The 23828-nt window shown below is 39.5% G+C and overlaps 1 protein-coding gene across 1 annotated transcript in view; it reads left to right on the forward strand.

Moving 5' to 3' along the window:
- Window positions 1–21763, forward strand: part of Rictor (RPTOR independent companion of MTOR complex 2) — a 95436-nt gene extending 73673 nt beyond the window's left edge. Inside the window, exons 26-38 of the mRNA XM_021208243.1 lie at window positions 1293–1402; window positions 1800–1887; window positions 2955–3047; window positions 3417–3523; window positions 3791–4020; window positions 6196–7201; window positions 9480–9657; window positions 10617–10701; window positions 11640–11873; window positions 15256–15414; window positions 15755–15878; window positions 17199–17337; window positions 17465–21763. Of these exons, the coding sequence (XP_021063902.1) occupies window positions 1293–1402; window positions 1800–1887; window positions 2955–3047; window positions 3417–3523; window positions 3791–4020; window positions 6196–7201; window positions 9480–9657; window positions 10617–10701; window positions 11640–11873; window positions 15256–15414; window positions 15755–15878; window positions 17199–17337; window positions 17465–17539 (2628 nt within the window). The 3' untranslated portion in view covers window positions 17540–21763. The remainder of the gene's footprint in view (window positions 1–1292; window positions 1403–1799; window positions 1888–2954; window positions 3048–3416; window positions 3524–3790; window positions 4021–6195; window positions 7202–9479; window positions 9658–10616; window positions 10702–11639; window positions 11874–15255; window positions 15415–15754; window positions 15879–17198; window positions 17338–17464) is intronic.
- The last annotated feature ends 2065 nt before the right edge of the window (window positions 21764–23828 follow it).

Consider the following 23828-nt stretch of genomic DNA (forward strand, 5'->3'; position numbering starts at 1 on the left):
AGTATTAATTAAGCCCTTGTTACTGTTGTACAGTAAATAAACCCAGTGACCAGGAAGAGCTTTCAGTAGCCTGGGCAGGATGCTAAGTTAAAGTGTGTGACTGGCATAGTCTCTAGTTTAAAATGGAAAAACGGCTTCTCTGTCCTGCACTGTCTTCTCTGAAGATGCTATCCTTCACAGTTTGTTTTTTTATGTACTTGACTATGTATACAGCTCTAAGTGTACATATATACATATTTATATACATAAATATTTTTATGTTCTTTATTTAAAATGTAAAGGGATTAATTCAGTTTGCAAATGTAAATACAACTGAATTTTTATTTATTAGTTTATCTTACAGATCTTTCCAGAATAGTGTGTATTTAGATCTACTTCATTTGTTTTTTAAACACCCCCACCGCGCGCGTCGGGTGTGTGTGTGTGTGTGTGTACGTACACCCATGTGTGGAAGTCAGAGAACAATTTGCAGGAATCATTTAGTCATTTATCTTCCTTTATGGAATCTCTAGGGATTGAAATGGTTGTCAGGCATGGCAGCAAATGTCTCTACCTGTTGAACTATCTCACTGGCCACTACTTTTTTTTTTTTTTAAAGGACTGCATAATTTTACCAATCCTGGTACTAAATATATTTGGATTGTGCCCGACACACCTCATTTTTTAAATAAATGGTATTTGCTTATATTACAGTGTAAGGATAGATATTTCATAGTTCTAAAAGTTTATAAATTAAATTGTTTAAAAATATAATTAATACAAATAAATTTGAATTTAATTTCTAATAAATACTGCTAAGTTGCCTTCCAAGTTGGTTTTACTTATTTTTGTTGACAGTTTGAAATGAAAATCTCTTGTAATAGAGATAGAATGGTGCACTCACCCTAAAACATTGAGTTACAATTTTTTTCAGTAGTATATATGTGAAATTAATTTTGTTTTTGATCTGACTTAAATTAGTAAAGAATTTTATCTAAAAACACTAAAATTATATAATTCAATTAATTTTCTTTTTAAAATTTCTCTTGAATATCTTCAGAATGTAATGCTAAGAAGACAACTTATTAATGAAAATGAGAGCTCTAACATGACAGAGGCCATTACTTGCTCATTTACATGGAAGGAGAGGCTGTATAGAGCTCTTTTAGATGTGATACAGCATGTGCCTTTATAACTTATGCTTCTCCTTTCCTAAAAACTTGTGAACATACTCTAAGGTTTGCTAAATATCTTATGTAATGTAGTGAAGATAATTATGAAAACAGAAGATTTAAAACAATATTATCTTCTAGGAATATAATTCAAAGTATGTTGACTTGATTGAGGAACAACTTAATGAAGCCCTCACTACATACAGGAAGCCTATTGATGGTGATAACTACGTTCGTCGCAGTAATCAAAGGTATGGCCCAGTCAATGGGTCCCTGTATTACCGTCTCTCAAATGCCAAATTAAAAGCAGCTTTTAATAAGTTATTTAAAAACGTTTCCGAGGACTCCTGTTCACTGATAGAGGAGAGCTCTTGCTTGCCCAGGGCTCCACGTTGGTAATGGAATATAGTGCATGCTGAGCATGCTTCATGCCACCCCACCTAGACACGCTCTATGGACTCAGCCCAGTCTGCTGCACTAGCTCCGGCTTGCACACCATTAAACTTTGAGATCTTTCCAGAGACATCCTCATGGTTTCACCCCTTTGTAGTTGTGTTAGAAATTGTACCAAGCTTATTAGTACTTGTTTACTCATTTAGCATACTTAAGTACGTTAGTAACTTTCTCGGTTATCTTTTGTCACACCAGACTACAGCGACCTCATGTCTACCTGCCCGTACACCTTTATGGACAACTGGTACACCACAAAACAGGCTGCCATTTACTGGAAGTACAGGTAAAAACATAATTTGCATTTTAATTGTAAAAAAAGTAAAAGAAAAATCTTAATAAAAATCATTATCTTTGCCAAGTTTTCTCAAAAGCTGTTTTGTAACTGACTTAGCCAATATTCAAGTTGCTGGGTGTCATAATCGTATAGTGTGATAAAATCTAAACATTAGTTTTAAGGAGATGCTATTTTCTAATTAAAAGAAACAAACATACAGAAGAGATGGCTCATGTGTACCCAAACACCTGTTGTCTAGCTTGATAATCTTGAGTTTGCTCCTACGGAACTGTAGTAGAAGGAAAGATCCAGCCTATGTGGGTTTTCCTCTAGTATCAGTGTGCTGTGGCATACACACATACACACACACACACACACACACACACACACACAATTTTTAAAAAGCGTTAATATTTATGATTTGTAATACTAGGTACCGTGTACTTCAGTAAGTACTTCATATGTAATATTTATTAACTCACAAGACCTTGTAAGATGGGTTCTTTTTTTTTTTTTTTTTTTTTTTAGATTTATTTATTATATGTAAGTACACTGTAGCTGTCTCAGACACTCCAGAAGAGGGAGTCAGACCTTGTTAAGGATGGTTGTGAGCAACCATGTGGTTGCTGGGATTTGAACTCTGCATCTCTGGAAGAGCAGTTGGCTGCTCTTACCCACTGAGCCATCTCACCAGCCCAAGACGGGTTCTATAATCGCTTACAGATTAGGAATTCAAGGCACAGGGATGCCCAGTAACTTGAATAACTAATTTCTTGTGTAATATTAGCCTCAGCTAAGGTCTGTGGTCTTCATGATTCACTGAAGAAATTCTAATCACATACTCAAAACCATTAGGTTTCTTCCCTGCATTGGAAGCTGAGCTGAGCTCAGTGCAGATTAGTGAGAAGTGTAGTCTGACCTCAGAGCCTGGGCCTCCTGAAGAAGCTGAGTGCCGAGTTACTCTTGCAGTTCTCAGTGAGCAGAAATGATGGGAGAACACCTTTGCTGTCTGTGCCAGGGGCTATAAGTACTTTAGAAGCATAAGATGCTTACATGGTACTTCCTTCTCTCTCCAGAGTATCATCACAGAGCTCTGTCACAATGTCCGCACTCCAGACTTGGATAAATGGGAAGATATTAAAAAGCTGAAAGCCTCTCTTTGGGCCTTGGTTTGTAGTAAACCTTTCTGGTCTTTCAGTGCTTATGGGTTCTGTTTTTTAGGTTTCTCCCACTAATACTAAATAAGTTAAAATTACTTTACCTTGAACTTGTTCTTAGATTAATATTTAAAGGCCAGGATTGTTCCTACCAATTTAAAGATAATCTGTATGCTGAAGAAATAGATGTTAAACTGTTAAACTATTAGTGCCTTTGTTTTTCTTCTAAAATATATTTGCTTACTTATAGCACATCTTAGTTATTAAGTTTTTTTTTTTTTTCATGGACTTTTCCCCCCCATTAGATTTAAATATATTTCTTGGTAGATTTTAAGGTTTCTTCAAAATATTAGTCTTATAAATATTTGATATTTCTTTTAGGGAAATATTGGCTCATCGAATTGGGGGCTTAATTTGCTACAGGAAGAAAATGTGATCCCAGATATACTAAAACTTGCAAAACAGTGTGAGGTCCTTTCCATCAGAGGGTATGTTACATTCTTGAACTTTTTCTAGTGAATATATTCTTACTTAGAAATAAATGTAAGACAGAGTTTTATGGTTCTTAATTGTCGATTTAAATGTGCTGGTCTATGGCCTTGCTACCTGAGCTTTTTGTTTTAATCACAAACTGAACAATTTTTAAATGTCTTTTTAAGGAAAATATAAATACCCATACAATATTCTTTTATGGCTATTTGAGAAATCTCACCTTGGAATTATAAACTGTTTTTACCACATATTTTTACATGCAGGACCTGTGTATATGTTCTTGGGCTCATAGCTAAAACCAAGCAAGGCTGTGATATTCTAAAATGTCACAGCTGGGATTCTGTAAGGCACAGTCGCAAGCATCTATGGCCAGTGGTTCCAGATGATGTGGAGCAGCTCTGCAATGAGCTCTCATCTGTCCCAAGCACCCTCAGCTTGAACTCTGAGTCGACCAGCTCTAGACATAACAGTGAGAGTGAGTCTGCACCATCAAGTGAGTACTGTGATGGGTCATGTCGAGTCAACCCCAGAATCTGGGTTGGAGTTTTTATTTGTGATCTCAAAGCTTCATTACAATCTGAGTTTACATTTCCCCTTACTAACTAGTCTTTGGGCTGTTGGGGGGCAAGAGTCTTCTATGACCTGGAACGTGCTGACCAGCCAAGGATGGTTTTGACTCCCTGATATTAATGCCTCCATCTCTTGAGTGCTGGGATACAGACTACATGTAGCCATACCCAGATCCAGTACTACCATTTTCAAAAATAATACCTTGATGGTTCTTCCCTATTAGAAGCTGTGTTTCTTTTCCTAGCAGTAACTGCCAGCTAACCTGTTCTCTCCCTTGCTTTTGAGATAGCTTTAGGAATTTTGTAAGCAGAGATGATCATAAATCATAGATGTTAAGCAAGTGTTGGGAGCCACAGGTATTGCTGAGTAGTAGAGCACTTGATTATTTTCTGTAAAGCTCTGGGTTTAATTCTCAGAACTAGAGAGAAGAAAGGAAATTGGATTCTTAAAAAGATAGGATGTCAGAAATAAATGATTTGTGAAGCAGACTATGGATTCATAGCCTGTGTTGATGCTATGAGTTGTACAAAAGTATAGACATATTTCTTTGCTCTAAGATCATAACACAAGTGAGCAAGGTGGCACACATTTTAATCCTAGCACTTGGGGGTTTGGATGGGGAAAGAGGCAGGTGGATCTCAATGTTTTACATGCCAGCCTGGTTTACAAAGCAAGTCCCAGGACAACTAGGGCTGTTACACAGAGAAACCCTGTCTCAAAACAATAGCAGCAGCAGCAAACTAGATAACACAAACAGTCCTGGTCGAACATGCCTCAGGATGCTCATGCTGGAAGATCACGAGGCCTGACTAGGCTACAGGATAAGTCCAAGACCAACTTGGACAGCTAGATGAGGTTTGTGTTTGGTACAACACAAGTAAGGAAAGGAGAGAGGTTGGGTCTGCAAGTACACCTTTTTAGCCCCAGCACTTAAACCTGAAGCTCAAAGATTGTCAAGACTAGTTGGAGTTCATAGTGAACTTGAGGCCAGATGGACTTCAGTGTAAAATCTTATCTCAAAACATAAAGATAATCATACATTTATTGAACCATATTTCACCCCCAAGTGATAACTTGAATTATAAGATGTACTAATGTTCGTGTTCCAACAAGAAAAAGAAATAAATCTTGCCCATTATACTTCTCCATACTCTTTGTTACATGATTGATTCCTGAGAAATTCCATATAAAAAGATATATATCTTAGAGTTGCAAAATTTGGAAAACCAGTGTAATCTATGAGCTTATTTAGGATTTTACTTTCTTTTTTTTTTTTTTTTCAAAGTATATTTAAAGTCCTTAATAATTACTCAACAGGACAGTAACAAATAAAATAAATCTTACAGGTACATTTAGACAGACACCTACATTAACTGATCTCTTACAGGTAGACACTAAGAACAGCATATGAGGCAAAATGGACAGTGAGCATAATTGGTTACATGTGTGCCTTTATTTTCTGTAAGTGCAGTTATCCTTGAATATCTGTGAGAGATCCCAAGCTCCCACCTCAGTACCAGAACTGATTCTAATACAAATCTCCTAAATACTCTTTAGATCCTCTATAATGCCCAATCTGAGTGCTCAATATTAAGTTTTGGTCTTAATTGCTTAAGCAATAATAACAAGAAAGGTACATGTTTAATATAAGTACCTTTTTATGACTATTTTTGGTCTCTGGTTACTTGAACCCATCTGTGAATAACTCAAATGTGGAGGGTTGAAGTATATTTCAAGTTTAGGGAATTCATTTCTTCTAAGGTGAGTGTCTCCTGCCACTGTAGTGAAAAGAAGCCATGTGGCCTGTCTAACAGAATGAACGTCTGTGTTCAAGGGTTCTTCACTTTATTTTGACTATTTGGAACAATCAATAGGAACCTCATACACTCTGCACCGGGATAAGCACTGCAGTTTTCTTCATAGATCCTCGCCATGATACAATCTTCTTTTTTCATTCACATCCTAACTCTGAGCTTCAGGGAAGCAGTTTTATGAATTAATCCCCTTCCCCATGACTGGTTAACCAATGTGGTATCACTCAGCACTGTGGTGAATTCTTCATGTTTGCATGCTTTGACAGCAGCTTGTTGACTTTCAGGCATGTTCATACTGGAGGACGACCGCTTCGGCAGCAGCTCCACCAGTACATTTTTCCTTGACATCAATGAAGATGCTGAGCCAGCATTTTATGACCGACCTGGACCCATAAAAGATAAAAATTCATTTCCCTTTTTTGCCTCTAGCAAACTTGTAAAGAATCGTATCTTAAGTTCACTTACTTTGCCTACTAAAAAACACCGCAGTAGCAGTGATCCAAAAGGAGGAAAACTGTCATCTGAAAATAAGACAAGCAACCGGCGAATCAGAACCCTTACAGAGCCCAGTGTTGACTCTAATCACAGCGAAGACTTCACAACTTCCTCAGCACAGAAAACATTACAGCTAGAAACTTCCTTTGTTGGGAATAAGCACCTTGAAGACACGGGCAGCACTCCAAGTATCGGAGAGAATGACCTAAAATTCCCTAAGAGTTGTGGTACAGAGACTCACAGAGAAAACACAAGCCGAGAAAGGTTGGTTGTGGAAGGCTCAGCAAGCTCCCATATGAAGATCCGCAGCCAAAGTTTTAACACGGACACTACAACGAGTGGCATCAGTTCAATGAGCTCAAGCCCCTCCCGAGAGACTGTCGCTGTAGACCCTACAACTGTGGACACGGACTGTGGAAGTCTGAGTACTGTGGTAAGTACTAAAACTGTTAAGACGAGCCACTATTTGACACCACAGTCTAACCATCTGTCTCTCTCCAAATCGAACTCAGTGTCCCTGGTGCCACCAGGTTCTTCTCATACCCTTCCTAGAAGAGCACAGTCCCTTAAAGCGCCCTCCATTGCAACAATAAAAAGTCTAGCCGATTGCAACTTCAGCTACACAAGTTCTAGAGATGCCTTTGGCTATGCTACACTGAAAAGATTACAGCAGCAAAGAATGCACCCATCCTTGTCTCACTCTGAAGCTTTGGCGTCGCCCGCAAAAGATGTGCTCTTTACGGACACCATCACCATGAAGGCCAACAGCTTTGAGTCCAGACTGACGCCAAGCAGGTGAGCAGTATGCACTGAAAGATGAGTCCGCGTGGCTCGGTTTTCACAGATTGAAATGTAAGACACTAGCACTCCTCAGCTTGAGCACCACAGAAGCTGAGTCTCAGAACCGACCCACTTACCACAGTAGGCTGTGGGAGCTAGCGCCTCGTTACCTGAGAGCATTTGAAATGGATTCTTGCAGCTGCGAGGGGGGAAATAAACTCCATTAGGCCCTGAAAGTAAACATGGTTTGCAAGGTTACACAAGTCACAAGCTTTTCTTATTTATTTCTCGCTTCTGCAAGGATCGATTTTAAAAAGAAGCATGTCGGGGGAGTCAGGAGCTTAAGACCTACAGTAGCAAACAGCCTTTTCAGGTAGGTCAAGGTAAAGCTCCACAAGCTGGCCTCCTACTAGTTCAAAATAACTGAAAACATCAGTTACATTATTGTGTTTTAAGAACACATAATTAAATAGGAACCTAATAAACACTAAATGAACTCCTGGGTCCTCGAGACTAAGCAAGAGTTTCTAATTATATATTAAATATTCCATATTTAGGGTATATCAAGCTATTAACAGTATAGTTTAAATTTGTTTTTTATAATGATATGCTTTGAAATTTGACGGTTATAAAAAGTTCCACACCTGTTTGTTGTTGGAATTCTCATAGTTGAATTATATCTATTTATTTTATTTGTTTGTTTGGTTGGTTGGTTTGGTTTTTCGAGACAGGGTTTCTCTGTGTAGCCCTGACTGTCCTGGAACTCACTCTGTAGACCAGGCTGGCCTCGAACTCAGAAATCCGCCTGCCTCTGCCTCCCGAGTGCTGGGATTAAAGGTGTGCACCACCACACCCGGCGAATTATATCTATTTAAATGGTTTATACTTCTCTATGCAGACTGGTAGGTGTCAAGTAGTAACTCCACTATCTGGGAAAGAGAAAATAAGCTTTCATTTACAGGACAGTCTCACTGTCAGAATTGGGAGTCACTTCTGTAATTGATCAGTCTCATTTCTGATTTTTAGGTAACATTTTTAATAAAGAAGGTCCTGGCAGCAGATAGTGACTTTTGTCCCCTCTTAATAAAAATGTACAGTGGTGGTTCTTGTAACTGGAAGTCACTGGCTCTGCCATCCTCATGAGTGTAGAACACAGCCACGAGGCATGGCTGGAGGGCTGCAGCCACGAAGCAGAGCTGCTGTGTTAGGCAGTCTGCAGCTCTGTGAGCTTGCCTACGGGACACTCGGCTAGATCCGTGGTTAAACTTTTAAAATGTTAACTTTCTAAACCAAAAATGTTTTTCTTCCTGAAGCTTATCTATACAAATCCAATAAACAATGCAGTTCAAAATGGAGCTACAGCTGCTTGAAATAGAATTGGAAAGTGAAGAGACTAACCTTGAAAAACGTTTTCATAAACATCAGAAGCGAGTACTTTTTTGGAGATTAGAAATTACTTTTGCTTCTATAATCTTAATGGCTACTATTTCAAACACATATTTCTTTTGTGTGTTTTGTGTGAAATAATCCTTTGATTTACATTTGTACATTTTTTAAGACTTGGTTTTCCAGTTAGTAATGTGAGACTTTGAATAATGTTTCATATATTTAACAAAGTATATACAGAGTGAACCGTGTCCATTGCATGAACAGTAATGAGCAGGACAGAGTTTAACTTAGGGAGGTGTCCACATGCCGTGGCTATGGAGGAGTCTTCGGTGCCTGTAAAGGAGGACTCGTGGGCTGTGAGATGTCCCTTGTAATATTTAAAAATGATAGGAAGGATTTTATCACGGTGTGCGTACCTTGTGTGTTACAGACATCTTACGTGATGATGAAAGCATTAATTAGCACACAGGATTGATAAGCAACTAATCTTACTTTCCAAAAATGATTACTTAGTGTTAGTAGATACATCTTTAGCTACACAGTATAGCAAATCCAGCATCTCTCTTCGTGTAAAGGCAGTCTTTGAGCATACTTGTCTGTAAGTTAGTTTTCTTTTCTTCTGAATATGGACGTTATTCTTTCTGCCTCCCTTTTCACCTTTTCCTGGTGACATAACAGTTATTCTTTTGGCAACACTGAGCATCACTGCTGACCCATCATTGATATGTAGCAGCTAATGTTAAGTGCTTATGTGCTCACAGGAGGTACGGGTGCTCACCGCTTGACTACCTGCTCTGATGATAGTATAAATTGGGGGTCTTTGTTGTTGTTTTTAATATACTTACCAGTGTAAATCAAGAAGCTAATGCAAGGTTGTTTTTTGTGTGTGTGTGTGATGTTACAGGTTTATGAAAGCTTTAAGTTACGCATCATTAGATAAAGAAGATTTATTAAGTCCTATTAATCAAAATACCCTTCAGCGATCCTCCTCGGTTAGGTCTATGGTGTCCAGTGCTACATACGGAGGTTCCGATGACTACATTGGACTTGCTCTTCCAGTAGACATCAATGACATATTCCAGGTATCCAGAGTGCTCCTGTTTTCTATTAGTTGGCTTCTTGCTTGTTTTGTTTTCTTTTGTTTTTTTAATGTTCGGTAGCTCCTTATTAGAAGTTGTAATTTATAGTGGATACCCTAATAGGTTTTGGAGGTGATTTTTCATCTAAAAATGTGTTAAGATGAGAAGTCCACACTCTGAGCCCTTCTGTGCGCCTCTTTAGAGGCTGCAGTGTCTAGAGCAACACTCTGTCTGACTCATGTGTTTTAGGCTCTGATACCTTCTCTCCAGCAGCCACTATGGTGCCCACATACAGTAGCCCTGCTCCCATGAAATAGGGCAGTTTCTAGTTGCGTGTAATAGTACCAGAGAATACATTTTTTCTTAGGTGGCTGTTTTATTATTTCTTCAGTCTGTTTTTCTTTGTGTGTACAGTAGAAGTATGTGTACTGTGGATGCATAGATGCATGTAGGTCCACATGTTTGCAGTAGACAGAGAAACTTGTTAGTCATCCTGCTTAGTACTTGGCCTTACTCACTTGACACAGGATTGCTCCTAGAATCTGGAGCTAGGCTGGCAGCCAGCAAGCCCTCCCAGTCATTCTGTCTCCATCCTTCTCGCCCTTGTTTGACAAGCACATAGATGTGAACACACCTAGCATTTATGTGCATGCCGGAGATTGAAACTCAGGTTCTCAGACTTGTACAGCAAACACCCTTTAACTCACTAGAACTATGCCCAGCCTCTGGGTACTTTAGATAAACAATAAAGTATTTGAATATCCACTTAATTCACCAGGAACATGGCTAAGAGACCAGTATTTGGTTATATTTTGATGATTTTAATCATCTTTAGTAAACTTTGCTTTCTAGATTTACATGCTACAGTAATTCTGTTTCTGTTGCATTGCCTTTAGTTTTCTTAATATTCATAATGAATTTCTTTGTATGATGAAACTGATCATGATTTGTATGCATTTTAGATAAAGGATATTCCTTACTTTCAATCAAAGCATGTGCCTCCCCCAGATGACCGAGGCGCGAGAATGTTTTCCCATGATGGAGGAGGTAATGGTGTTTCTTGTTTCACTGAGACTTCAATGAAATGCTCTTTTTAGCTAGATAACACTAAAAATTAGGTGCACTAAACTCTGGGGTTTATTTAAACACTAAGCCAAAATAATTCGGTCAACTAAAAAGTAAAGTACATTTTAAAATTTTTTATTTTACTTTCTACTTATTTCCTGTTCACTGTTCTCTCCCAGTCACCCCCTCCTACAACCGTTCCCCCATCCTCTCCAGTTCTCTGAGCACCTGGGGGCCTCCCTGACTATCCCCCTCCCCAACCCCTGCCCTGGCACTTGAGGTCTCTGTGAGGCTAGGCGCTTCCTCTCTCACTGAGGCCAGACAATGCAGCCCAGCTAGTAGAACATATTCCATGGACAGGCAACAAACAGTAAAACACATTTTTTTTTTAAGAAAATATTTTTGCAGTGAGGATCCCAGCCTCTTAAGTTGATAAAATCCAGAATAGTTCTTTCATTTTTCTTAAAGTGCAAGAGAAATGTTAAAACTAATTTTATAGGTCAGAGACACAGCTGTTCAGAATGAAAGAAGATGAGGATTAACTTATCACACATTTTATTCTGTGCTATGAATTGTAGTATGTGCATGTGAAGCATAGACTCAATAGGTTTATAATTTATACCTCTTAGAATTACTGATTTTGTTTAAGCAATTATGAGAGTTAATTGAAATACTACAATAATCTGGTTTTTTTTTCAGTTGTATTTTAAAAACCTTATATTGAAATAGTAAAGGAATATGTGCTGGTTTAATTTTCATAATTTACAATACAGAATTGTCTTTCCTCCCTAATCAGAATTAGATATTGGGTCATAGCGAGTTCTAAATATTTATCTTTATAAACAGTACTATTTTAAGGCATGAGAAAGATACCAACAGTGTCGTGATCGAGTTGTGTTTTTATTTACTTAAACATGCAGGTCTTTCATCTGGAGCTGGCGGTCTCGTGAAGAACTCTTTTCACTTGCTACGGCAGCAGATGAGTCTCACAGAAATAATGAACTCTGTCCATTCGGACGCTTCTCTGTTCTTAGAGAGCACAGAAGACACAGGACTTCAGGAGCACACAGATGACAATTGCCTTTACTGTGTCTGCATTGACATCCTGGGCTTCCAGCCCAGTAACCAGCTAAGCTCCATCTGTAGTCACTCCGGTGAGTGGTATCCTTGGATTTCACTCCGCTCTATTCACAAGCCTGCCAGTAGCCCTACTACTGCTGTGACAGCCTTGGTACTCCATCTCTAACCACAGACATGGATGCTCTTCAGCGTATGCCTAGTGTACTATTGTCCAGTCTTCGTTCCCTCCACTTTGTCTTTTAATAATGTTGCTTAAGATCACAGATAATCTTACTCTGTTCTGTGGGTTTCGTCATTCTCATTTCTTATCATTGGTAGACCATGCCTAAGTTTTGAACAGCTGCTGCAAATGATTATTTTTCCAGCTACTCTGCCCAAGGCACGCTCGCGTGCGCGCGCGCGCGCGCGCACACACACACACACACACACACACACACACTTTCAGTTAGTGTTTAAACGTGCAGATACCTTTTCTTGGTAAATATAACTTACCTACCCTCAGAACTCTAGTGCTGACAGAGTTCTCTGGTCGACTCTGCAAATGTTGTCCCTAGTATTTCATTACTTCCCAGCTTGTGACTGTGTCAGCTAATGGTACTAGGGAGACACCTGTTAGCAATGTACTTGCTGTAATTTGCCACAAATAGTTTGAGAGAGTGCTTAGAAACCATCCATCCCTTCAGTGGTTCCAAGTCCCAGTAGAAGCCTGAATTGGAGAGATTCCTAAACTAGGCTTCTCACACTCTGGACCTTCGGAGCCTCCGTATACTGTGATGGATTTTTGCTTTTACAGATGTGTTTATTTATGATTATCTTTTGAGCTTTTATAAAGTGTTAGATGTCCTACACATCATAGGAAAGAGAGAGGGCATGTAGCTGGGCTGTAGTTGGGCGGTGATATCAGCACTCAGGAGGCAGAAGCACGTAGATTTCTGAGGTTAAAGAGTGAGGTCCAGCTCAAATAGAGAGATACACATTGAAACTCTATCTTGAAAGACAAACAAACAAACAAATGGAGGAAGAAAACAAATAAAGGAAGGCATCTTATGTCATTTGCCAACGTTTGCATGGTTTAGGGACTCCACATTCTTTTCCTTAAAACATTCAGAGTTTGAAGCACTTGTGGTGGAGCTCTGTAGTTATTAAAATCACAGGAAGACCAGCCATCAGAACTGTTTCAGAGAACACAACCAGAATTATACATTGACTACAAAATCCTTACAAAGCTCGGTACTCAGCGCATCATGAGATCAGCATTAAACACAGATATAAAGATGACAGAGTAGAGAAGCTGGAGGTAAAGCTATACATCTTCAGTTAACTGACATTCAGCAGATGAACTAAGGACAGTGTTTTATAAGAGAAAAACTGGGTCTCCTGGGAGTAATGAGACTAGAGGTCGCTAACCCTGAATAAATGTCAGTGTGGAGTAAAGGCATGAGTGTGAGCCTGAAACTGAAAGCTGAAGAATTGCTTCATGTTTTTAGTGGGGTGAGGACTTTTCAGAATCCCACCTACCACCACTGCGCGCACTACAAAAAATCCTATAGGAAGCAAGAGTGAGAATGTCCAAAGCTATAATAAGATATTTTTACAGAGTAAAATAAATGAAAGAACCTATAGACTTTCAAACTACATGTGTGATAAGAAATTAATAGACAAGTTTGGCATAATGGCACACACCTTTAATCTCAGCTCCAGGGAGGCAGAGGGCAGGTGGGTCTCCACATCACTGTTCATCATCAAAGATAGTCAGGGCAGGAACTCAAGCATGGTGGGAACCTGGAGGCAGGAGCTGATGGAGACAACATGGAAGAAGGTGTTGCTTCCTGGCTTGCAGCCTTTCTCATAGAGCCCAGGATCATCCACAGTGAGCTGGCCCTTCTTCCATCAATCACCAATTTAAAAAGATTGCACAGGCTTGCCGACAGCCCAATCTTGTGGAAGAATTGTTTTTAATTGAGATTCTCTTCTCTCATATGACTTCAGCTTTTATCAAGTTGACATAGAACTAGTACGGTTCACTTAATGGAAAAAGTAATCTTAGAAGTTCTTGGAGGTGGAATAAAATGTAGTGCAATGTTTATCTCATCGGAACCAACATTGGATGAAGTTGAACCTCCCTTTCTCCCATTGGTATTATGAAGAAAGGATAACAAGACAGCTTTGCAAAGGTTCTACTTTCTAGCACAGTGTCTGTCTTAGTCACGGTTTCTATTCCTGCACAAACATCATGACCAAGAAGCAAGTTGGGGAGGAAAGAGTTTATTCGGCTTACACTTCCATACTGCTTTTGATCACCAAAGGATGCAGGACTGGAACTCAAGCAGGTCAGAAAGCAGGAGCTGATGCAGAAGCCATGGAGGGATGTTCTTTACTGGCTTGCCTCCGCTGGTTTGCTCAGCCTGCTCTCTTATAGAACCCAAGACTACCAGCCCAGAGATGGCACCACCCACAAGGGGCCCTCCCCCCTTGATCACTAATTGAGAAAATGCCTTATACTGGATCTTGTGGAGGCATTTCCCCAACTGAAGTTCCTTTCTCTGTGATAACTCCAGGTGTGTCAAGTTGACACAAAACTAGCCAGGACAGTGTCCCTGTCTGGATCATTCTTTTTTTCCTAGTGAAATATTTAGCTTGTTTTCATTGTGTTGTATAGTACTAACCTTGTGTGATTTTGTAGGATGTCTAATGTTACTTCCTGTGAAGGGATGATCATCAGTTTTGTTTTGTTTTCATTGATTTTAGTTCCTAGGAAATGTTTTTAAATTTTATTACATTTTTAAATTTGTTCTTGAGTGTGTTTGTGTCCCACACTTGCACATGTGCTAGTGTGCAGGTGACACAGGGCCCCCTCGAAGATCAGGACAAGTGCAGGGAGTCAGTCTCTCCTTTCACTCTGTGGGCCCTGGAGTTGGACTCGGATAAGAAGGCAAAGCAGCAGGCACCTTTTACCATTGAACTGTCCAGCCTCTCCATGCCCTTGACATGCCCTTGACATTTTTAAACTAAAAAAGTACTTTAGCTTACATATTTGGATGACTTGAAAATGCCACTGTGGGGGCCTTAGCAGTGATTAGAGAGAAGAACAAGAAAGAAAAATTATACTAGGAAAAGATCTGAAATCACCTTCTACTTGTAATTATATTTACTGCCAGGTAAGGCATTCAGATACAGGTAGAAAGGATGAGTCAAGAGAGAACAGAACCAGTACGGTGTGTTTATTTTATATGTAACTGCTTGAGTTTCAATCACACACAGATTCCTACAGTGTTTTGTTACTAGGAAAACTGACTCTAGCAGGCTCCCTTGTTTGAGTGCTCATCATTGGTCAGTCTAGGTTTACTTTGACAGTCTTCTGGAAGAGAAGTCACTGAGAATGGAGAAGGAGTTCATTTAGTGTATGCAGTAGCTATTGCAAGAGTGGAGCTTTAAGTCAAATGCTTTTTTCTTCAGATCTTCAAGATATTCCGTACTCTGATTGGTGCGAGCAAACGATCCACAATCCCTTAGAAGTGGTTCCCTCTAAGTTCTCGGGGATTTCTGGATGCAGCGATGGTGCATCTCAGGAAGAAGGCTCAGCTAGCAGCACCAAGAGCACTGAGCTGTTACTGGGTGAGTTTCGAGCTCAGTTTCCTACTCCTTAACAAAACAGTCTTCAGTTGCCTTTGCTCATTAGCATATGCACTGTGATTAGAGTTGTCTCGGGCTCTGCAGGTCAGCCTTAGTGAAAACATTTAGCAAACTCTTTTAAGTAGTTCACCTGTGTCATCCGTCCTCAGGTTCCCTGTCAGGGAGCTGCTTCTGGTAGAGCTTTGCTCCTAGGTTATTAGCAGATTATGTGCAGCTGATTTCAGTTTTAGCTGCTTATGTAGTTTGAAAATAAATTCCATGAATTGTAATCATTCTACGTTGTAATGACATAGGGGACCTCACACCTATGTCTTCATTTCAGGTGTTAAAACCATTCCAGATGATACACCGATGTGCCGGATCCTGCTTCGTAAAGAAGTGCTAAGATTAGTCGTCAACTTAAGTAGTTCAGTTTCCACCAAGTGTCACGAAACTGGGCTTTTGACGTGAGTAACTGCATGAAGGTTGTCAGCTTGTTCTACTTGTAAATCATAAGAAAGACCCGTGTGCTCCCCAGCTGCAGTCACAGGCTGGGTCCACCTGTGGGGGGCTTTCCAGGTGATGGCTGTGGCACCTCAGTCTGCAGAGCAGAGTAATGGCAAGAGGGAGTGAGGATCCAGCCAGACTTGAAACAAAATATCTAAAAGCAGGACCACTCTTGCACCCCCTTTTGTGTTTTGGTAAAATTTGGGGGTTTAATTAAATAACTTACTATTTAACCTATAACATGTTTTTAAATTTTCTAAATACCAGTTTCTGAAATAATTATTAGTGGCTATAACTCAACATACCAAAAAAAAAAATCTTTTTAGATTTCTCAATTACTTTTCTTTTTTTGAGACAGGGTTTCTCTGTGTAGCCCTGGCTGTCCTGGAACTCACTCTGTAGACCAGGCTGGCCTCGAACTCAGAAATCCTCCTGCCTCTGCCTCCCAAGTGCTGGGATTAAAAGTGTGTGCCACTACTGCCCGGCTCTCGACCACATTTCAAGAAAGTTGAGGAGACCTAAAGAGTACATGCTTGAGAGGCAGCCTAGGCTGTGAGCCGGTGCGAGTTCCTGCTTAAACTGTGTTTCTCAGTCAGAACCTGATGAATGAAAGTTGTGAGCAAATCATCTTTATTTGCACAGCTTATGGTTGTGCAAGCAGTGGTTGTCTAAAGACGTATTCGTGTGCTCTGTGTGTGTTGGCTGTGTGGTCCAGAGCTGCAAGAGTTAGGCCATCAGCCCAGCCTCCCACCTCCATGGCTGCCTCTGAGGTGCTGCCCTCATGGAAAGCTAGCCAGGCAGAGATGACCAATAACTTAAATGCCTTACAGTGTGAGCATGTTATATAGTCGTGTTATCTAATAAGTACAAGTCATAATTTCCTTGCGTTACTGGAAAATAACTTTACAATAAGCACTCAGATCTTGATAATCTTGGAAAAGCAGACACTTGAACTGTCTAAAATGTGAAATAGAAAGGCTTCACAGTAAACCAGGTGTGGTGGCATCCACATGTCATCCTGGAAGATGGAGGTAGGAGGGTCTGGAGTGCGTGAGGCATGGGAGCATTGATAAAGGCTGGAGGAAAAGAAAGACAGACAGACAGACAGACAGACAGACTGACTGACTGACTGACTTATACTATTAAGCCACTGTTGCTAACATTCCATCTAATCAGTATCTGGAGTGAGAAAAACATTAGCAGAAAGTGTCATTTGGTGGGGTAAAATGAATATATTGTGTTACATTTTTATCACAACATAGTCTCTCTTTTCATTTTAGCATTAAAGAGAAATATCCTCAAACATTTGATGACATATGCCTTTATTCTGAAGTTTCTCATCTGTTGTCACACTGCACATTTAGACTTCAATGTCGGCGGTTCATACAAGAGTTATTTCAGGATGTACAGTTTTTACAAGTAAGTAAGACTATATTTCTGAAATTTGTCTCCCAGAGTTATTCTGTATTTGAAGTTGAAAGATTATGTCTACATTATATACCACTTTTATTTTTTAAAAAATTAACAATTTATTACTTTTTCCTAGATGCATGAAGAAGCAGAGGCTGTGTTGGCAATTCCACCAATTCAACCTGTAGTTGATGAGTCTGCTGAATCCTGACCTCATATTTATGATGTTTATAGGTAGATACTATATATGTATTCATACTTGTGGATTTCCTGAAAGCCTCACAAAATACTGACTGGCTGACAGTGAGGCAGGAGAACCTTCTGACACTGACCAGCAGTTATTGGTACAGAACTGCTAGAACTGCTGGCATCCCTAGACAAGCCAACTTCTCTCCCATGTTGGGCCCTCCTCGGGGCTCGTGATTTATTACCACGGTTTTAATTCAGTTACCATCATATGCAAGAGCCAAGCACTGAATACCTACATAGGTTTTCTATTTTTTTATTTTAAAAGCATAATGGCAGTGGAACAAAACAGGACATGAAGAAGCATCCTTCACACAGTTGTTTCTGAATGCTTTTTTATCAAGGGTAATACAAAAGATGCCTTGTTTGTTAACTAATTTGTGGAAAGCAGGAGTCTCTGACTCCGAGGCTGCATCCTGTGACCCCATGGGCTGTAACTGCTGGTATCAGAGGAACACACTCGCCTCTCCACACTTCCTTAATGTCTGTAACACTACTTCAGAGGTTTATAACTTCAAAGCAGAAGGAAAGCCTCAACTCTCGGGACTTAGAAGTTAGTTTACGATGCTAGACTGCATAAGGATGCATATTTGTTCTCCTCTTCAGGTTTGTTGCAATATGTTGTTAAAGGCTATTTTTACTAATTAAGGTTTTTCACTACGGTTGTGATCAAATAAATAGTATATATGAAATACTTTCATGTCCAGAACACATGATACCCAACCTCATCAACTCCTCTCACCACTTCAGAGGGACTGAACCAGCGTTAGTAGTCTGGACCCAAGCAAAAGAAGCGTTAAGTGATGCCGCAGTCTCTCAAGGAAAGCCGGGTTTGCCTGCAGTTTACACATTCCAGGGAAACGAGGAAGAGCCATAAGTCCTATCGAAAAGTCATTCAGACTCGTTATTAAGATTAAAAATTGTGGTGAAAAGCCTTAATTACTAAATTTTAAAGCAGCGGTAATTTAATTTTTGTTAGTGTTCCTGTTTTGCATAAATTGCAGTTATAGGTGAGTTAAAAGTATAGTTGTTGCCTTTATCACGTTTGTGAAGTTGATGAAGGCAAGATTTTGTCTGTCTAATTTGTTTATGTATAAAGAGACTTGGAAATCTTTACAGGAATTAAACATATATGCAAATTTGTACATAAAGTAGCATGAACATCATTACTAGAATGCTTACACGTGAAAGGGTTATCTTTTTTGAAATCATAACTATTGAACAAACCATCCAGCTGGACTGACTAGGACCTTTGTAATTCCTTTGTGTAACCCATTTTACAATTGCACATCAGCTTTAACACGTCATAGACATTGGTCCATATTTTCCCATGTCGTACACCCTTCTCATAATGGTCTTGTTTGCAAGACCGCTGTAAAGTACCCTGTGAACTAGAAAACATAACTCACAGAAATTTTTCTTTGAACTTGCTGGCACTGAAAGTTGGCACTGAGATGAAGCATTTCGTGTCCCTTCCTGACTCCTCTTTGACTGCACTTCAGTGAGTTGTTCTTATGTGCACTGTATAGCAACTTCCATGATAACAAAGCAGACAAGGGCTCTAAGCTGCTGCTCACATTACAGCACAGTTCACCTTTTCCCAGAAAATTCAGTGAGGGTAAAACTTCCTTTTCAACTTCGTCACTGAACCCGTGTTCATTAAATGTCAGCAGTGCTTCTAAGAGCATGCCTGTCACCTTGGTCTTTGGTCTTGGACAATAAAACTGCCTTTCCAGAGAACCAAATGTCAGAGATACTAGACCAAATAATGGTTACAGTTCCAAAGGAAGTAATGTAGTCTTATTCATAAACGGGATTAACATTTTAGACATTCATTTTAAACACTACCTCAGTTAACAGAGTATATAAAATCTGTGGTTTCGTCCCTTGAAAGTTAATAACTTTTCTTGTTTGTTTTTCTTCACACAAATCTATGCCCATCCTCACGCCCCTGAGTCAGCCATCCTGAAACTGAGGCTATGCCCTAGTGTCCCAAGCCAAGGATTGTGTTTTGACTTTTGACTGTTACTTTGAATATGTGTGTGTGTGTGTGTGTGTGTGTGTGTGTGTGTGTGTGTGTGTGTGATCGTATCTGCCTATAGCACTTACTTTGGGAAGATATCAGAGCTTTGTGATTATCAGTATATTGGGGGAAATTGTCTATGCTTAAATTTATAGTGCTATTTGGTTTAACCATGGTTTCACCAACAGGTGTAATACATTTCTTTTAAGTACATGTATAACAGTAGACTTTTATGATGAAAACTACATGCAGTGCCAAGTGATTAGCATAGGTGTTTAAGACTATTAAATTATAGCAGAAAAGGTTATGAATGATGTCAATGGTAATAGAAATCATTGAGAAAGTTGTCTATAAATATTAGATATTACCAAAATGTCAATACTGTAGTTTTTCAAGAGTTTAGAATTAATCTTAGTCATATAAATTTGTACTATTGATAATTATTTAATAATTTGGAGGAGTTTGAACAGTTAAGCTGGTTGTAAACTGTGAATTTCTAATTGTAAATTGTCATTTCTAATTGAAATTTTTTCAAGAACAGATTTCAGCTTCACATACTAAGTACTGACAAATAAAAAAGTGAGAAATTTAGTATTTATAAGAAAATAGGCTCTAAAATATCTTATGCTTTTCTGTTTCTGCTTGGAGTATAATGGAGGAAGACAGTGTTCCCTGACCTAAGTGTTTCTAATAAAGAGTAAGTGTAGAGACATCCCACAAGACAATGGCAGTGCAAGGCTCTTAGGAAGTGTGTGCATTCTTGCTGTGGTGATGTATCCAAGTCTCCAGGAGCCGCGTCCTCGGTAGCATTCGGCTCTTCTCCAGAGCTTGAGACAGTTGACGCTGGATTCCCTCACTGAGGCCAGGTGTGCAGTGGGCTGCCAGTGTGTGTAGACTGTCTAGTGCTGTTTCCATGCACTCTCAGCCCCCGCAGAAGATGCCCCCGATGCCCCATTCTAAGCACAGACCATTAAGCAATAAACAAAATTCTCATTCAAATGATAATAAATTTAGAATATAATTATATATTCTCCTGTGATAAGAGTTAGGTGCTAATTTTGTGTGAGAAGAACATGTGACCTCTTTGGAAATATAGTTTGGAAGTAAAGTTTTTCCCCCTCCTTTTACTTCCATTTTGTCCCAAATTCACAATTCATGAAAGAAAAGTAGAATTGTTTGGGAGACTTCTAAGAAGAGCTGCTTGCAATAAGCATTTCAGATTTTCCTGAGTGTGGGTTGGGAGCATCTCCATTTCCTCCATACTGACAAAGCCTGTTGTTCCACCTTCACATCTCTTAGCTAGGAGAGTGTCTCTACATTGAGTCTCACCTCAGCCTGCCAGTGACCCTGAGGGCAGTGCTGAGGAAGCACAGGAGCCTGTGCTAGTCTTTACAAAGAGCCGTTTTCTTTTCATTTCAGCTCCCCGGGGGTTCATTATAGTACATTGACATGATTCTCAGAATGTGGGATTCCGCCCCTTTGAGTATTTTTATAGTTAGGTGGATAGCTCTGCCACAGATGCATGGATTGCACATTTTGACTCTATAATTCTTAGTGTGAAAATTTAATTTATGCCAAAAAGAAAACATATCTTACAATTTCCCCAACTAGGTTGATCTAGCACAAAATGCAAAGTCTTGGGGCAGAGTGGGAGTGGTTAGAATTTTTAATGTATGATTGTGGAAAAATGTTCCATTACTACCCTGTCAAAAACCCTAATGATGCATTGTGAAACAAATGATGTAAATTAAATTAGCTTTGAAAAGTGGTAAGGGATCATAAAGAGAATCTCAGACTTAATGCTCTCTGACCACATGACTTTTTTTTTTTTTAATTTAGTAATACGCTGCTACATTTTTGGAGGTTCTGGTGTTTGTAGGTCACTGAACAGACATTGAAATCTGATTTATATTGTATAACTGTAACATAGAAAGAAAAAGTATTTATATATTTTCCTTAAGAATATTTCATTGAGTTGTGTATAATTTAAATAAGATTTGTCCCTAAATGGTTTTGCTCACTTTGATTTTTTTTGTTGTTGTTGTTATTGTGGTTGTATTGTTTTTGTACAATGTGTACAGTTTATGTTAAGGGCATTAAAGCCTCCTGAAGCATAATCTTATCAAAGGGATTCATTGTTAATAAAATGTACTTAAAATTCTTAAACTGGTGGTGGTGTTGGCATTATTTGAAAATTTAATGTGTCTCATTGGGGCCTTGGTGTGAATCACGTGCTGATGTTGACAGGTGTGTTTTCTAGTAAATGGGGGTTTTTGAGTCTATAAATGGGGATGGTCTTGTACCACGAAAAGAGGCTCCAATTGTACTCCCTTGGCACTCTTCCAAATTTAGTGTGACATGCTTACTCTTCAATTTCAAATCATTATTGTGAAGGATTTGGACATAGAAACGTCTTTAACTAGAGGAGCTCTGGACTTGGTGAGGTAGTGTTAAAACAACGAACACCATGTAAGTGGTTTGATGTTCAGCAGTCTGCACACACTCGCTTGAGCCCATGTCACCTTGGCTAGAATATCGCGCCACAAGGAAAGAGCCAGCTGAGAAACTCGCTGTGACAGTTGCTAAAGTCTGTTTCCCCACCTTAAGCAAGCTGGTTGTAGGTGTTTGGACTGTGGACCCCTGTGTGTTCATATCATTGCTCCCACACTACAATGCGCTTACTAGAAGTGTAGTTGACACCCAGATGAAGAGGGTAATATTATGCCTAATACTATCATACTTGAATAGGACAATGATAGGTTTTATTTTTAAAACTTCTCCAGATGAAAGTATTCAAATAGCAGGAGACATAGCTCAGTGGTTAAGAGCACTAGCTCTTCTTCCAGAGGACCTGGGTTCAAATTCCAGCACCCACCTGGTGGTTTATAGCCATCTGTAACGCTAGTTTCCTCTTCTGGTCTCTAGGCATCAGGCATATACACAGGTACACAGGCACAGGTGGAGGCAAACATATCTACACAAAACGTTAAAAATACTCAAACCACTGTACTAAAATTCTAATGAATGTTTCATGAAATAATATCTCAAAGCGCTGTGGTTTTCTTGGTGCTCATCTGGAGCACTAGGCCAGCTTCATACACTTAGAGCCAGAAATTGGAGATAACTCATGATCTCGTTTGACAGCTGATTCTGAAAACTTCATCTCCATTTTACCCTTTGGGGTTTTAGAATACTTCAGTATTTTCTAAGCCATTGGAGACAAAGCAGGCTTAGTCAACAGAGCTCATTGATGTGACCTTTAGTCTAATTCAACTTATATTTTCTTATAAATACATAGTTTGTAAATGAGATCAACATTGAGGGTGACACATGCAGACTGACTGTGCAGGGACATCTATGTACACGTAGAGGCCAAAGTGCATCCCTCTTTCCATCTTTTTAAGACTGTCTCTTGATGAACTAGGCTCTGGCCTAGTGAACTGCAGGAATCTCACGCTCTTCACTGTCTCTTCACTTGGCTGGTTGTTTGCTCTGCAGGGACGTTTAATTCATGTAGTCCACCTATCAGTTCTTGGCATTGTGTCCTGAGCTGTTAAAAGTTCTTTTCAGAAAGTGCTTGCCTGTGCCCATATCTTTTTGTTTTGTTTTGTTTTGTTTTTCGAGACAGGGTTTCTTTGTGTAGCCCTGGCTGTCCTGGAACTCACTCTGTAGACCAGGCTGGCCTCGAACTCAGAAATTCGCCTGCCTCTGCCTGCCAAGTGCTGGGATTAAAGGCGTGCACCACCACTGCCCAGCCACCTGTGCCCATATCTTAAAAGTGTTTTTGTTGATGTTTCCTTCTAGTAGTTTTCAGAGTTTCAGGCCTACATTGGAGTCTCTGATCCATTTAATTTTTGTACAGAGTAAAAGAAATCGAATGTAATTTCAGCCATACAGATGGGAAATTTCAGTCCTTCCAACACCATTTACTGGAGTCTATTTTTGTACCTTTGTCATGTATTAGGTGGCTGTTTCTGGGTATGTCTGTTTCTGAGTCTGGTGCTGTATGTCATTCATGTATATGTCTCTTTGTGCCCATTTTATATGGTTTTCTATGGCTTGGAGGTTATAATTTACGGTCAGGTATTATGGTATCTCCAGCATTTGCTCTTTGTGCTAAGAATTGCTTTGGCTATTCAGGGTCTTTTTTACTTCCATGTAAATTTGAAGATTATTTTATCTGGTTCTATGAAGAATGCAATTTGAATTTTTATGGAAATTCCATTGGATG

Source organism: Mus pahari, chromosome 11 (assembly GCF_900095145.1).
Source record: "Mus pahari chromosome 11, PAHARI_EIJ_v1.1, whole genome shotgun sequence".
Lineage (NCBI taxonomy): Eukaryota > Metazoa > Chordata > Mammalia > Rodentia > Muridae > Mus > Mus pahari.